Source organism: Odontesthes bonariensis, chromosome 7 (genome assembly GCF_027942865.1).
Source record: "Odontesthes bonariensis isolate fOdoBon6 chromosome 7, fOdoBon6.hap1, whole genome shotgun sequence".
Lineage (NCBI taxonomy): Eukaryota > Metazoa > Chordata > Actinopteri > Atheriniformes > Atherinopsidae > Odontesthes > Odontesthes bonariensis.
In genome coordinates, this window is record NC_134512.1 from 37,710,806 (window position 1) to 37,728,219 (window position 17,414).

A 17,414-nucleotide genomic window follows, 5' to 3' on the forward strand; every position below is an offset into this window, starting at 1 on the left:
AAAGCATGACTTAAATTTTAAACAAAAAAGAAAGAAATAAGAACAATAGATAAAATCAGGAGTTAAAATGTGAATAAGTTTTGAAACTCCAGCTTCAGATTTGGAGCTTTATTCAGCTGAAAATAGGTGTGTCTTCAGCCTGGACTTAAACACACTGAGTGTTCCAGCTGATCTGAGGCTTTCTGGGAGTTTGTTCCAGACATGTGGAGCATAGAAGCTGAATGCAGCTCCTCCATGTCTGGTTCTGACTCTGGGAACTGATAGAAGACCGGATCCAGATGAGCTGAGGGGTCTGGAAGGTTCATCCTGGGTCAGGAGGTCCCTGATGCATTCTGGTCCTGGACCATTCAGAGCTTTATAGAGCAGCATCAGAACTTTAAAGTCTGTCCTCTGATGGACAGGCAGCCGGTGACTTTATCTACCCGTACGCAGACCTACCAGCAACAAGAAATCTACTGAAACATGTTCAAATAAATCCGACTCATAATAAAACACTTCAAACCATAAAGGTCTCTGGTTCCACAGATCAGGACGGATATAAAACCATCAGATCGATAATCTCTCTGATTAAAACCTGACTCCAAACTGAATAAAAACAGCTGAATGTGCAGATCAGCAGCAGGAACGGAGCTGTTTCTGGGCCTGAAAACCTCCTTTAAACGGTTTCAGGGATGCTGAGGGAAGCTCAGTCGGACCAAACCGTGGCACCACAGAAGAAGACGGGACTGATTCAGTAACAGCAGGTAAAACGCGGCCTTTATGGCGCCCTCAGAGGGAAAATATGAAAGTTTAGATGCTGCTGAGCCTTTTTTACACACAGTTTCAAAATGTTGGAAAATTACAATTTTCCACAAATCCTCAGTGGGTTGGGTAAGCTGTCAATAAATGCACAGAACACATGCGGAGACAACATCCAATGAAATTATAAAATACATCAAAATACTCTTAAAATACATTTCTACATGTTTTTGGCTCGATTTAATGCAAAGAAATCAGGCGTTTTTTCACTTTTTCCCAATATTTTCATCTTTACTTCATTGGCAATCAATTATTCCCCCAAATTATGACATCAGTCAATATGCCATTCTGTTCACCAAACAGTAAACTCATTCCATAGAAGAAAGTGGAAAAATCCAACCAAAATCATTGGATCTGTGATGATTACATTGCTCGGCCTCGTTGGTGATCAACAGGCTCAGAACCTCAATAGAATTTTAGCCTATTCTCAAAATTCCAAAAGACAACATGGATATTTTAGCATGGTTGTTAATGTCCATATTATTAAACATCATGGCCCTGGCAAATGAAACTCATTTTAATATAAACCTATTCTCCCGATGGAAATGTGTCACACAAGAAATATAATACAGCAAAATGAATTTATTGTTATATATTGAGGATAATTATTACAACTTTAACTGAACAAAATAATTTAACATGACTTAATTAACCTTGTAGCACCCAAGCATATGAATAATCATTGAAAAAAAATCATTTTGGCTCTTCTTGCATCTTTTTGGGTGGGAATGAACCAATATTTATGGAATTGGGATATTTTTGATCATTTTAGGCAATGTTGCATATTTGCAACTGTGGGCTTACCTGATTAATTTTGTAATAATACAATTTGGAGACCTGACCTCCCATTAGCGCTGTGAAAGGTGGACAAAGCAGACCACACCAAACGAGACCAGAACCAACTAGAACAGACCACCGCAAAGCAGAGTGTAATTCACTGAGCCAAGAAAATGATGCTGTGACAACTGTCGGCACATAAAATGTAATGTCAAAAAATATTACACATGAATGTAAATAATGTATGTCAATTTAAAAAATCAAATAATGTAATGTAAATAAAAATATAATGTAAATAAAAAGCTTGTTGCATATCTGCAACTGTTGGTGCTACAAGGTTAAGTAGGTTCCAGAACAATAAGGAGGGTGGGCACACTGCACACTGCAGATATTGCTCTGGGGACAGATATTTTGGAATAATTTAAGGCTTAGGGTAACCCTGACCCCTAACCCTTCAAGTTGCACTTTGAAACCCATTTGGGCAAACAAAGGTGGGGCCACAAACTGCGGACAAACCCACCTGGGACCCTTATCTGCAGCCCAGATTTAACCCTCATGGGCCCCACAGGGACATGCTGGATGGGACGTGTGGAGCATTATCAGCCCATTTCTTCCCTTCACCAACTGTTAAACTGCATGTGAGAATTTGCTGTTAATGGGGAAACTAATTGGTCCCAGGTCTGAGGTTCAGTTGTTGCTGGGATGTTGGGATATTAATGTGTCCTCTTTAAACACGTTTACATGCATCTTTATTCCTCCATCTTTCCTCTGAACCTCCTCGGCCTGCTGCTGGGTCAAAGCCAGCCGGTTTTAAAGCTCCTTTGAGGGGAATCATCTTGGGTAACACCCGCAGAAACAAAGGACACACAGCCGTGACTCATGCTCTCCCCCACACTCTTTCTCTTCACCCCTTGCTCCTCTCCTCCTTCCTCTCTTGCTGTGTTGGCATCTGGACTTCCTCAGCTCCACCATAAATCACACGTTCAGGCCAAAGAATGACGACGATGCCTTCAGGAAACTGGGTAGTTCCATACCCTGAGAGCTGGCTCGCACCAGTCACATTATCACACCGAAAGCTCAAATTAAACCAGTTTGATCATTTGCATAATTAACTTGGTTCATTTCTTCATTTCAGAGTTAATCCCGCCGCCTTCAGAGCCCTTCTGCTTATTTTTTACTCGGTTAATCAACAGTCAGACCTCTACGGGAGACGTTCAGTGGACATATTTTATGGTGTTGTGCTCTAAAAGCAGCTCCTTTCTCACTTTGCTTGACATACTGTAAATGCTTAATGTGTTTTGGATTGGAGTTCTCTCCAGTTTTACGCAGCCAGAGGCAGGTCGGGCTGTCTCACGGCCGACAGCTGGGGTTTCCCAGCGCACTTTAAAGGCACCGTGGTTGCAGGCAGCATTGATCAGACAGAAACGCAGCTCGTGTCAGGGGTCTGCTCCCTCAGACGCACTCACCGCTTTTCCTTCACGCCCCTCCGGATCACTGGAGACGGAACGCGCGCGGGGCGCAGCGGCAGCTGCTGCAGATGTTTTCACTCCGACCTCCTCCGTCTGTCTCATCTGGTAAGTTTGAATGATAAAGTTTTTTTTTATCGGAGACCTTTGCAGAAACTTTGGGAGTATGAGAACGCGCAGACTTGTGTTGGATGGGGTGAAAACATGCGCTCTGTCTTTGGCCAAAAACGGTGCGCTCTGAGCTAATTGCGCGAGAGGTTTTGGCTGAGATGAAATGCGTTGGTGAGTTTATGGTTTCTTTTGGAGATGCGTGCCCCCGTGGTGATGAATGAACGTCTCTGGGACACAGTGTTCTTTAAAAATCCTCATGTTCTCACAGACACTCCCATTCCTGATCCTGGATTCAGGATGGAAACCCGAATGTTACACAAGAAACCAGTTATTGGTCTGTTAATAAATCTGTTGCCGTCTCTATAAAACAGAACCAAACACAGAATCTGAAGCAGCAGCACCCAGTGAAAGCTGCTCCTAGAGTTCTCATCCTGTTCCTAGAGTCCTGTTCCCATCCTGTTCCAGAGTCCTGTTCCAGAGTCCTGTTCCAGAGTCATGTTCCAGAGTCATGTTCCAGAGTCATGTTCCAGAGTCATGTTCCAGAGTCATGTTCCAGAATCCATGGTTCTCCCAGCTCCTCCTGAGCCCATGTGGCTGCATGGATCATGGTGGCCGTATGGATCATGGTGGGTGTATGGATCATGGTGGCTGTATGGATCATGGTGGGTGTATGGATCATGGTGGGTGTATGGATCATGGTGGCTGCATGGATCATGGTGGCCGTATGGATCATGGTGGCCGTATGGATCATGGTGGCTGCATGGATCATGGTGGCCGTATGGATCATGGTGGCCGTATGGATCATGGTGGGTGTATGGATCATGGTGGCTGTATGGATCATGGTGGGTGTATGGATCATGGTGGGTGTATGGATCATGGTGGGTGTATGGATCATGGTGGGTGTATGGATCATGGTGGCCGTATGGATCATGGTGGCCGTATGGATCATGGTGGGTGTATGGATCATGGTGGGTGTATGGATCATGGTGGCTGTATGGATCATGGTGGGTGTATGGATCATGGTGGGTGTATGGATCATGGTGGGTGTATGGATCATGGTGGGTGTATGGATCATGGTGGCCGCATGGATCATGGTGGGTGTATGGATCATGGTGGGTGTATGGATCATGGTGGGTGTATGGATCATGGTGGCCGTATGGATCATGGTGGCCGCATGGATCATGGTGGCCGTATGGATCATGGTGGGTGTATGGATCATGGTGGGTGTATGGATCATGGTGGCCGTATGGATCATGGTGGGTGTATGGATCATGGTGGGTGTATGGATCATGGTGGGTGTATGGATCATGGTGGGTGTATGGATCATGGTGGGTGTATGGATCATGGTGGCTGTATGGATCATGGTGGGTGTATGGATCATGGTGGGTGTATAGATCATGGTGGCTGCATGGATCATGGTGGCCGTATGGATCATGGTGGCTGCATGGATCACGGTGGCCGCATGGATCACGGTGGCCGTATGGATCATGGTGGGTGTATGGATCATGGTGGCCGTATGGATCACGGTGGCCGTATGGATCATGGTGGCCGCATGGATCACGGTGGCCGTATGGATCATGGTGGGTGTATGGATCATGGTGGCTGCATGGATCACGGTGGCCGCATGGATCACGGTGGCCGTATGGATCATGGTGGGTGTATGGATCATGGTGGCCGTATGGATCACGGTGGCCGTATGGATCATGGTGGCTGCATGGATCATGGTGGCCGTATGGATCATGGTGGCTGCATGGATCATGGTGGCCGTATGGATCATGGTGGCTGCATGGATCATGGTGGCTGCATGGATCATGGTGGCCGTATGGATCACGGTGGCCGTATGGATCATGGTGGCGTGATGACGGTTTCTCCTGCAGTGCTGCCTGAGGGCTCCCAGCTCATCCAGCAGGGCTTTCTGTCCTTGGCCTTTCCACGCTGAGGTTTCCCCAGACTCCCTGAATCTGTCCTCAATGTTCTGCTCTGTAGAGGGTGAGAGACCAAAGTTCTTTACAGTCTGACTCTGAGGAACATTTGATCTTTTCCTGGTCGTTTCTGATCTTTTCCTGATTTTCTTTCCTGATCTTCTCCTGGTCAACATTTCCAAAACGTTTCCTGATCTTTTCTGGTATTTTTCTTATATTTCCCTGATCCTTTCCTGGTCATTTGCTGATCTTTTCCTGGTATTTCCTGGGAAACATTTGCTGAACTTATTGATTATTCTCTGATGGAGTTTGGCCCAAAGCGGTTAGCCGCTACCATCCTTGTTGGAGAGGCTGAACCTTTGGTGGATGCTGCTGTTATACCCAACCCTGACACCCTCACCTGTCAGCAGGTAACCTGCTGGTTGGAGAAGCTTCCAGAACGCTGTTCCTGTAGATTCTGTAAACTTTCTGTCTTTCTGTGACTCCAGAACAACTTTCACTGAGTGTTGTTGCAGCAGGTTCTACCTTTGGTTCTATGTTTTCTGAATAGGAAGAAGTTTAGGCACTAAGAGTTGTACTGCCACAGCCTGGGTTTTCAGAACCGTTTCCCTTTTTTCCGTCTTTACTCTCCTACTTTGTTGGTCCGGTCTGACTGTTGCTGCTGTTGTTTTCCAGGATTCTCCCACTCTGATGTCTGAGGGTGGACAGAAGCACGATGGACATACAGGCAGCGACACGAGGACCAAAGCTTCTGCTCTGAAGTACCTTTGTGGAGAACAGAACAGGGCCTGACTTCTGCTGATAAACGGTAAAGTTTATGATGCTGTTAGAAAACGAATCTCAGAGAAAGTCTGCCGAACCTAATCTGACGTCTCCGAGCTCGAGGCTTCCCTACAGCGGTCTGAAGATGCGTTCCTGTCCAGCGGGTCACTGAAGCGTTCAGAAGATGCTGAGGAAGGTGGCGATGATGAGGAGGATCCTGCACGTGAAGGGAGACGTGATGTGCACGTTGGCGCTGCTCGCGCTCTTCTGCCTGCTGCTGTACGCCCGCCAGGTGAGGCCAGAACCGATCCCAGCTCAGATCCCAGCTCAGATCCCTGCTCAGATCCGTCCCTTTGTCCGTCTAACAGCTGGCCCCTTTCAGGTGGTGCTCTCCCCCGGCTGGGACAGGCCTGCGTGGAAGCTGGAGATCCACGGCTCCACCAGCTCCAGCCGGACCCTGCTGGGAGCCAGCGGCGCCAAAGTGGGCCGGGAGTCTCCACGGGTAAGAGAGTGACATCATCACAAACCGTGTTTACAGCATTTGATACCTGCCATGTGATGTCATCAGACACGTGAGTGTCCTCAGGCTCCGCCCACACCGCTGCTGACGATGATCCAACAGAAAGAAGTTTATATTTTTACTAAATTCTAAGAGGTAAAGACGAGAGCTGGCCGAGTTAACTCGTTATTATTGCGTTAACTCCTTTATTATTTAACGCCGATAAATATTTTATTGCGCATTAACGCAGGTTTTATTTTTATTTACAAATTAAATTATTTTATTTTTTTGGGGGGGGCTTTTGTGCCTTTAATGGAAAGTTCAGAGAGACAGGAAGCAGGGGGCAGAGAGAGGGGGAACGACACGCAGCACAGGGCCAGCTGCAGCGAGGACTGTAGCCTCTGTACATGGGGCGCCTGCTCAGCCCACTACGCCACAGACCACCCCTGTTTTATTATTTATTTTATTATTGTAAAAGTCTGTCGCTCACAGGCTTTTATTTTGTAAAAGTCTGTTGCTCACAGGCTTTTATTTTGTAAAAGTCTGCAGCTCACAGGCTTTTATTTTGTAAAGGTCTGCTGCTGTCTGCTGTGGAACAGGAAAAGAAAGTAATCGGCGGATCCACCAAATATGGAGAAGGGTACGGAACTTTTACTCGGCCATTTTCATGTTAAAGTTCTTACAGGCTGTGTGAACTGTGCAGACCGAAGTGCAGACCGAGCAGTCCCCTGCTTCCGAGCAGCAAACACCGTAACAGGCGCGGCTGTCGGCAGCAGGCAGCAGGCAGTGATACGAAGGGAAAGAAAATAGCGCCAAGCGATTGTGAGGTCTGACTTTTTCCTGGAGAACCATTTTGTGATGCAAATGTATTACTCTTTTGAACGCATATTGTTCTGAGAAGCAAAACGCTTTATTTTTTAAACCCCAGCCAACTAGCCGGACTACCTTCATCAACGCCAAAACGAGGCTGGAACTCTGCTCACAGGACGCAGCAGGGGGTAAGAAGATGTTCAGAAATGATGCTGCTGATATGGGATGTCATACAGCTTCATGTCAAAAGAGGCGAACTATCCCTTTAAACGTGTTTTCAGTTAGAGCTCCAGGAGGCAGAAGCAGCAAAAACCTCAGAACATTTGAGCTGCACGGTGGATACTCCTCTATGTTTTCATCCACTTATTATTACCATTATTTTTATTATAAAAAGCTTTCGGTATGAATGAGTCCGTAAACAACCGGAGAGCTTCAGACTTTTATGTGTTTCCAGTGAACCTCTCACATCAGGAAACAGGATTTCTGGGGGGGGGGGGGTCGGTCTGTGGTCCACAGGGCACAAAGGCTCCAGAGGAGACCAGAAGCCTTTAATTTCAGGTGAAATTCACTCCTTTAACTGTCAGTTTAACTGTCAGAACGCTCCGAGTTTGTGAAGAAGAAGGACTGAATCTGCTTTTATCACTGGATTGAAGACATTTATTTATTTCTTAATAAAAGGTGTCAGTCGTCCTCCGGTAAAGCGAGAGGTTCTGGTCTTCTGAGGTTGGTTCCGTCTGTTGGAAATAAACGATCTGAATGTGAATCTCTTGGTTCTGAAGGCCGAAGTCAAACTGCCAAACGAGCCTTCTTTGGATCACACGTTCACAGGAAAAGGCAAACGCCAGCAGATCGACCGCCTGATCATTCAAATCAATTAGATTTAACTTTATTTGCCTCTTTTAGTCATTTCAATGTTTAGGGAACCGCTGCAGAACAGATGTTGGAACTTGGCATGGTTTTATTTAATATCCTGTCTTTTTTTTTCCAGTTTCCATCCGAGCCGCAGCTGCCTCTCTGTAAGCCCCAAACCAAGTCCAAGTCCAAACCTCCGCAGCCGAAAACCAAACCTCAGATCAAGTCCAAGTCACGGAGGAAGAGCGCCGCGCCGACCAAGACCGCCGCCAAACCTCTGCCAACCATGCCGCCCTTCGACTTCGAGGGTTATCTGAGAGAAAAGGACAACAGAAACTTTAAGCTGCTCATCGATCAGCCGGAGAAGTGTCCCGAGTCCCACGCCGCTCCCTACATGCTCATCGCAGTGAAATCCACAGCTGCCGACTTCGACAAGCGACAGGTAATAAAATCCCGTACCCAGACACGATGTCGGTCTTTCTGTGAGGCGGAGCAGAAGCTGCGTCTGCTTTTATGACGTTGAGGATCTCTGACGTCATCCTTCAGAAAGCGTTCAAGATCCGCCTCCGATAACCCGCCGGGCCGATGACGAAATCATTTCGTTGACGCCACTTTTTTTCATGACGATAACGAGACGGTGACGAGATAAACATAGCTCTCTGATGACGAAAACATGACGAGACGTGTGTGAGTTTTCGTTGACGAGACGAGAATGGACGAAAATGTTAGTGGGTGATCTGTCAGACGTTTAAAATGCATGACATTTCTGCTTATTGTGTGTGTCAATTAAAACCTAAAAAGTATCTGCTGCGCCACCTTAAGGCTCGCCACATTGATATTTTTTCGAAGGTAAGTTACAAATGCTGTTAACATAATCGATAAATTTCATAGTAAGCTAATACATTAGTACGTTTTCCACATACTCCTGGCGCAAATGGGCTGCTAACTTCAGGCTAAAGTTAGCTTTTGTTACGCTAACGTCAATTCATTATGTGTGTGTTACTTTAGCAGCACGTTTAGCCATGTTTACATTCAGTGACGGTGTGGTTATCTCTTTGTGTGAACGTTCTGTCAGCACGTGACTTGATATGTTAAACAGGTCGAGTTACTGTTATACGTAGAGTCTGCTAGCTTTAGCCTAAAAACCACAAGTGACGTTGTGCAGCCCTAACCAGGACCTGTGCGTTTAGTGCGCTTACAGTAAAGTTGGGACACACGCACAGTACAGAATGAAAAATCAGAAAGCTTTAGTACAGGGTCAGTTAATAAGCTATGTATTTTTGTTCCGCTTGTTTGATAGTTAAGACCATACTATTTTCTTAACACGGTAGACTATACTTATTTTTTCTCTTTTTTTTAACTAAAACTAGACTAAAACCCTTTTGAGTTTTCGTCGACTAAAATGTGACTAAAACTAATAAGCATTTTAGTCCAAAAGACTAAGACTAAGACTAAATCTAAGATGGTTGTCAAAAACAACACTGGTGGTATGTGAACCCAAAGGATCCCGAATCAAAAGAGTTCGCTCCAAACAACAACTTAAGCGAAAATGTGAAATAATCTACGAGTATAAATTAAACAGGGTTGATGGAAACAGTCATGAACAAATCAAATTTGTTTGTAGCACATTTCATGTGCAAAACAACTCAAAGTGCTTCACATAAAATAAAAGCATTGCAGCAGGGAGTGGAAGAAGCATTAAAAATACATAAAGAATAAAAAGAGAAACAAATAAAATAATTTAAATGAATTTAAAAACAAGCAACAGTCCAGATAAGTTCAAAGATAGCGTGCAGATTTCATGCATAGACACATGAGAACAGAAATGTTTTTAACCTGGATTTAAAAATGTCTCCATTTGGTGAAAGTTTAATCTCCACTGGCAGTTTGTTCCACTTGTTTGCAGCATAACAGCTAAATGCTGCTTCTCCATGTTTAGTCTGGACTCTGGACTGGACCAGCTGGCCTGAGTCCTTGGATCTCAGAGCTCTGCTGGCTTTATATTCTCTGAACAGATCACAGATGCATTCATCCTTCATCTGTTTACAGGAACAGTTTTTACAGGAACAACGTGACCAACGAATAGATAAAAGATAAAGATTGTTCCGTCACCTCCTTATAGGGTGACCAGATGAACCCTTCTTCAGCCCAACGGCTCATTTCTTTCACAATATTTCATTTGTGTTACTTTTAATAATAATTGACCACTTGGATCAGTTATAGCCTGCTATGCAGACGATTTACACATTTATCTACCAAACAGTAACGGTGCACAATGTTCTTTGTTTAATCGTATCGCTGATAGTAAGCAGTGGTTGGCCCAAACTTTTCTTCATTTAAATGATGAACGCATTGTGTTTGGGGACACTGTGACGGCCGGCTTTGGCACCTCGTCTTCAAAGCTCAGTTCAACCGTCAGAAATCTGGAAGTGACCTTTGACCTTTGATCTGAGGTCGGACAAACAAATCAACAATGTCGTCAGGACTAGTTTTGGTCAAAGTTAAAATGTTTTTAAGTCGTCATGACCTTGAGAAAGCCATCCATGCCCTGATAAGGTCGAGGTCAGACTATAGCTGGGTTTCAGTTACGTCATCACGGGAGCGCGCAAATTTCAGTTGGTGGGCTGGAAGCCGGACTACAGCACAGCAACAACATGGAGAATATGGAGATGAGTGAATATTGTAGTGGTTTGGAGCCGGCACATAGGGTTAAAGTATTTGGCGTTAGTAGGGAAATACATTGGGCGTGACCCATACTTTATGAAAAGGTCTGAATGATTTGCCGAAAATAGAGGCTGTGGACATGACGAGCTACCTGGTTCTCCAGACGTCTTACTACACCAAGCAACAGATGAAGGCCCACAAAAGTTTGGAGGCATACAACTATTACCACAGCGGATGGATCAGCAAACTGGGAGTAAAACGTCTACAGAATGATTGTGTTTTGGTGTTGGCCTGCAGGGTAAGTTTGTTCACGGTGCATTATCCCAGTGGAAAATGCAGTGTGTAGTGCAGGGCTGGGCAGTAAAGCAGAACCTAACATGTTGAAGGCCGAGCTGTGAATGTTGGCACTCAAATAACAATCAAAAATGTTTATGTTTTGATAAAATGCAGAGATCCAAATATCCAAATGCTGACATTGTGTCTTTGTTAGCCTAATGTACAAGGCAGAGAGAGAGAGAGAGAGAGAGAGAGATTCTGTTGTCAAGAACTTGGGAGCTAATGTGTGCTGTTAGCACTTAAGCACTTCGTGGATACTACAGAAACGTGAAGATTTTGACGACGTGACAGATTTGTTTAGATCAGTCACTCTCAGAGATCGCATGAAACACCGCTGAAAACGTGGATTATTGGCTCTGTGTTTTGGGAAGCCCAGTCCACTGACCCGTATTACATTACTGTTGATTGGCATTTAACAACATAATACTTTACTGCACTACTACTAAACAGTTAGATTTCGCACACACCTTTGAAAAGTGGTCACCGCAGGCACGAGCATTTGCAGATTCAGCTCCTCCAGTCTGTAAACGTAGGTTAGCTATCCACTTTTTGCGGCGTTGTTCTGTGAGTTTTTTCCATTTCTCACCTCTATGGGCGATTACCTTAGGTACTCGATAGTAACCCTTTCCCTTCTCTCGGTTAGACCGATTGCTACATCCAAAAACGGTACAAAACTGAGGCATTTTGGGCATAAAATGGCAGACAAAACACAGTGTTTTAAATGGGCTCCAGCTCCAGCAGACCACCACTTAGGTTTGCGCGCTTAGAAAATACGGAAGTGACGTCAAGTGAAACCCAGCTTTTTTAATGCCCTTTATGTGGGCGTCTCCCAGTCTTCTCTCAGCCGCCTTCAGCTGGTGCAGAACGCTGCTGCCCGTCTTTAACCAACACCAACAGACGTGTGCACATCACTCCTGTTCTTAACTCCCTCCATCGGCTTCCTGTCCTTTATAGAACTGATATTAACCTTTTAATGTTGGTTTTTAAAGCTCTTAGCGGCCTCGCCCCGTCGTATTTATCTGAGCTTTTAACAGTCCTGGTAGAGCTCTGAGGTCAGCAGATCAGTTTCTGCTGGAAGTGCCCAGGTCAGAACACAAACCCTGGGGTGAGCGAGCCTTTTCCCAAAGCTGCCCCCAGGCTCTGGAATAAGCCCCCCGTCCAGCTGCGTCTTATTTCTGACCCGGGCCTCTTCACATCCAGGCTAAAAACCTGCTTATTTAGGATGGCTTTAATACCCAGTCGTATGATGATGCTTTTTATCTTATTTTATCTTAATCGATTTTGTTGTATTTTATTGTTTTTATTTATTTTTACTTCTTCTTCTCTTTATTTATTACCTGCTGTAAAGCACTTTGGTACACCGTAAGGATTGTCTGTAAAGGGCTGAATAAATAAAGTACATTTACATTTACGTTTAAGAGAAAAGAAGTTTTCCCGTCTCCGTTTCTGCAGGTTGTGCGCCGGACGTGGGGCAGGGAGGGGCACTCTCAGCCCGGCGGGTCCATCCGGACCGTGTTCCTGCTGGGGGTCCCCAGGAACCGCACGGCGCTGCCTCTGTGGGAGCAGCTCCTGGCCTACGAGAGCGAGGCCTTCGGGGACATCCTGCTGTGGGACTTCGAAGACACCTTCTTCAACCTGACTCTGAAGGAGACGCATTTTCTGGAATGGGTCAACAGCAGCTGTCCTCACGTCAAGTCAGTGGTCGGAGTAACGATGAGGCTCGGCGTCACGGTTCTCACCCGACGCTTCGCCTCACGCACACTGTCTTCCTGCAGGTTCATCTTCAAAGGCGACGCCGACGTGTACGTCAACGTGGAAAACATCCTGGAGATGCTTCAGGGCCGGGAGCCAGAGGAGGATCTGTTTGTCGGGGACATCATCGTTCACGCTAAACCCATCCGCCGGCGCACCTCCAAGTATTACGTTCCAGAGTCTGTGTACGGAGGCGGTCTGTACCCCAACTACGCCGGAGGGGGGGGGTTCGTCATGTCGGGGCTCACGGCCCGCAGACTCAGCTCGGCCTGTCGGCAGGTACCTCACATTTTTAATTTATTTTAGTATTATTATCGTTTTAAATTATATAGCTGTTGTATGTCTTTTAACCCTCCTGTTGTCCTGCGGGTCAAAGTGAGCCACTACCATGTTTAGCTGTAGAAAAAACACCTTAAACTATCTTTTTCCAACTTAAAATGTTATGACTTTTCCTAAAGGGACCCCATCATTAGAAAAAGTCAGACTTTATTTGTGTTTATGTTTCCATGTGGGCTGTACACCACTAGGGTACAAAGATTGTCTTATGGGTCATTTTTGACCCGTGAATTATAAAAACATTTAAACACCAGAAAAAAGTTCATTTTTTTTTCCCTTTCAATATAATTAATTCAGAAGTAATCACTTCACATTTATATAATAGCAATAATAAACCTTTATTATGTAAAAGAAAACTGAGAAAACAAGAAAACCGTTGGTCCAACTGACCAAAAAAAAAAAAAGTGTAATCCTGAAAACTGCTGATTGTCTTTTTGTATTGTGTAACAAAAACTACATGATAAAAAATGTATTGAATTGAGTTGAATAGATAAATAACAGGTGGTTTCATCATACTAAATAGATTTTGGATTTAAAATTCAACTAAGTTGCTTTATTTTGGGGCTTTGGTAGGACAAAGGGGAGTAAACAGAATGTTAGGACCGCACAAAGGGTTAAATTATTCTTTTTATTTTTCTGTACAGCACTTTGGTCAACTGAGGTTGTTGTAAAGTGCTTTATGAATAAAATTGGATTGGAAATATTTCCATTCAGTGTGTATTTAAAACATATCCAACAATCCTTCCAGGTGGAGCTGTTCCCAATCGACGACGTCTTCCTGGGGATGTGCCTCCAGCTGATCGGCGTCAAACCTTTGCGCCATCAGGGCTTCCGGACCTTTGGAATTCCCCGGCCGTCTGCGGCGCCCCACCTCCAGACCTTCAACCCCTGCTTCTACAGGGAACTCATGGTGGTCCACAGCCTCAGCGTGCCGCAGATCTGGCTCATGTGGAACCTCCTGCACGACCCCAAACTGAGCTGCCACAACCGGACCGGCCAGACCACCCGGCCCTTCAAATGGAGGGGGCCGGGGGGCGAGCTGGCCGAGGAGGAGGAGGAGGAGGCGGATTACGGTGGGAAGCAGGCGTTTTACACACATCAGTGACTGATGGAGGGCCGAGTCGGGCCAGCAGGTAGGGAGAGATCAGCCGGGAGGAAGCCCAGAGGGTCGATGCTCAGGGCACGTCTGTCTGAGGACGACTCAACAAACTGTGGTTAGCCGGTTTAACCCCGCACAGCGCCGTTCATACCGCGGCCGACCAAAGCCGAGAGCAGAGACTCTGAGCAGAGACTGCGTTTTAATGCGAGTCCGTGGGCGGATACTCCAAGTCCGAGAGAACAGAACCACATACGAAGTCTCAAGTTTCAGATTCCTGCGCCTCTCACTTCGTCCGTTTGTGTGTAAAACAGACGCGAGGTGCAACTTTAGAGCCGCCGTCTTTCTGTTTTTAACTGTTCTTTAATGTGAAAGGTTTCAGAACGCTGATAAAAGATGGACAAACTCACCTGAGCCTCCGTGTCCGAGCCCAGCTCCGGCCTCCGGCGACATCATTAAACGGCATCACCGGGAGTTCGGGTGCACGGCTCGGTCCCGCTCGTTTACATTTCCCGGGGAATGACCCTGAACGTGTGGCTGATGTGTGAAAACACTTTGAATGATCAGATTGTCTTTTTCTTTTCTCAGCTGTGAATAAACATCATTTAGTGAGCGAACAATCTGTAGAAAACATCATTTAAAGCGTAGGAAGAAAGAAAGTGAGACAACGAAAAATATCTGATGGCAGCAACGCGTCTCATAAATGTCGGGACAGCTGCGTGTTTTTAACGACATCTGTAAACATCTGGAACTGAGGAGCCCAGCTGCTGGACCTCTGGCAGAGGGATGTCGTCCCATTCCTGTCTGGTGGAGGACTCCTGGCTCTCTGCTGTATTTAGATGTTTTCAGGTGGTGAAACATCTGGACTGCAGCGGCTCAGTCCAGCAGCCGGACTGTTCTGCTGCTGGAACAGATGCAGGATGTGGTTTAAAGGGACAGTTCGCCTCTTTTGACATGAAGCTGTATGACATCCCATATCAGCAACATCATTTCTGAACATCTTCTTACCCCCTGCTGCGTCCTGTGAGCAGAGTTCCAGCCTCGTTTTGGTGTTGATGAAGGTAGTCCGGCTAGTTGGCTGGGGTTTAAAAAATAAAGCGTTTTGCTTCTCAAAACAATATGCGTTCAACAGAGTAATACATTTGCATCACAAAATCGCTCTCCAGGAAAAAGTCAGACCTCACAATCTCTTGGCCCTATTTTCTCTCCCTTCGTATCACTGCCTGCTGTGCAGACCGAGCAGCAAACACCGTAACAGGCGCAGCTGTCGGCAGGCGGCAGCAGGCAGTGATACGAAGGGAGAGAAAATAGGGCCAAGAGATTGTGAGGTCTGACTTTTTCCTGGAGAACCATTTTGTGATGCAAATGTATTACTCTGTTGAACGCATATTGTTCTGAGAAGCAAAACGCTTTATTTTTTAAACCCCAGCCAACTAGCCGGACTACCTTCATCAACACCAAAACGAGGCTGGAACTCTGCTCACAGGACGCAGCAGGGGGTAAGAAGATGTTCAGAAATGATGTTGCTGATATGGGATGTTATACAGCTTCATGTCAAAAGAGGCGAACTGTCCCTTTAACTCGGTCCTGCTGAGATAAGCAAGGCCTTCCCTGAAGAAGAGGTCTACTGGATGTGTGCCGTCGGTAAGTTTCCCGCTCTGCCTCAGAGTCTCTGCATCATGTTCACATGCGACTTCTTCTCTGCTGATGGAGCTCTAACCTGCATCTGTGGCCGTTACGCTGAGCTGTGTTCAGACGGTGATTCCTGGAAGTGTTCCTGAGCCCAGGCAGGGATTTCCAGGACAGAATCAGGTCTGTTTCTAATGCACAGCTGCCTGAGAGCCTGAAGGTCGAAGAGATGTCTCCAGGTTCTCTGAATCTTTGGCTGATTTTATGTTCTGCAGATTAAGGAATATTCAAAAGCCTCGTTTCCACTGTGCAGTCCGGTACGGGTCGGGTCGGGTCGGGTCTCTTTGGGGTCAGCTTGCGTTCCCACTGTACAAAGGGGGCCCTCAGGGGTGGGCGGAGTGCGTGCCGAAGCGTAAATAGCAAAATAACAAAGAGCATCCATAATCTGGAACCGCCTCCAAGCTTCTTCAGCTTTAAGGCTCGTGTATACTCTCGCAGCAGTGTGTCGCAGACATGACGCAGTTATTTTTGAAGCGCTATGTTAATCCCACGCCACAACGCAAGAGGGACAATCACGAACAAGCTAGGATTGTGGGTGTGGTGGGTGGCGCGTTTCTCTTCCGGTTACGGAGTTCATTCAACAACAATGGCGACTGGACAAATGCGCACTTTGATTGAGATGCAGCTGATCGATCTAGAAATAGAAGAAATATTGCTACTACTGGAGCTGGCAGAGAGGCGAAAGAATCGTCACGGTTAGCACGGTTAGCGTCAGCCGGTTAGCAAACCGGAAATACGCATAGTGTAGAGAGGATGTAGAGTTGACCAATCAGAGGCCTCCTTTCTCTCCTCCCTGCGGCGATATCTGCGGCACTGTCTGCGGTGAGTTACAATTTTGGGGAGGTGCACCAGAGTGTCTGCGTAAGGGGGGGGGGGGGGCATGTCTGCGTTAACTGCGACACACACGCAGACGACCTGGTTTCCGACCATAAACCGCCCTTAATGCCACACCGGCTCGCGGTCCGGCTGAAACCACTCTCTGACATTTCTGCGGCAATCAGCTGGAAAACTTTTTGGTTTGGCACAGCGCCATCGAGCTCCCGCTGCACAGCCTCCTCACCAACACCGGAGAGCAGAGCCTGGAACCGGTCCTGTGTGCTCGCTACCCCAAGCAGAAGGGTTACAGACATGGTAACGGGTTCCATGGTAACGGGTTCCATGGGACCGGTACGCTTTGGTGGTGGTGGAAACACTGAAATAAGAGAACCGTTCTGAACCGACCCGTACCGGACTGCATAGTGGAAACACGCCAAAAGACTCTACCTCTCTAAGGTGCTCTTTCCTGTTGCCAAGCAAGCGGAGTATTTTCAGCATGTTCCTCCAGCTGCCGTCAGATTTTGTTCATGAAATAATAAAACGTCTCACTTTCAGCTCTTGTTTTGTGTACTTTCCTGTTTTTATTCAAGCGTTATTCACTCCCTGGAAACTTTTTGTTTTACTCGTGCAAACAGAAAGGAGAGCCTCACATCTTTTCACAGCCACATTTTATTATTATTTTTCATTTCCTGTTTGCACACACAGATCATGAACTTTGATGCCGACGA

General features: G+C 46.3%; 1 protein-coding gene across 1 annotated transcript; it reads left to right on the top strand.

The window, feature by feature from the left end:
- Nucleotides 1-2,753: 2,753 nt before the first annotated feature.
- Nucleotides 2,754-15,121, top strand: b3gnt9 (UDP-GlcNAc:betaGal beta-1,3-N-acetylglucosaminyltransferase 9). The gene is made up of 7 exons (XM_075471132.1): nucleotides 2,754-3,149; nucleotides 5,750-6,128; nucleotides 6,219-6,338; nucleotides 8,134-8,439; nucleotides 12,450-12,691; nucleotides 12,773-13,028; nucleotides 13,834-15,121. The coding sequence occupies exons 2-7, from the start codon at nucleotides 6,021-6,023 to the stop codon at nucleotides 14,188-14,190; spliced, it is 1,389 nt and encodes a 462-aa protein (XP_075327247.1). The 5' UTR covers nucleotides 2,754-3,149; nucleotides 5,750-6,020; the 3' UTR covers nucleotides 14,191-15,121.
- The last annotated feature ends 2,293 nt before the right edge of the window (nucleotides 15,122-17,414 follow it).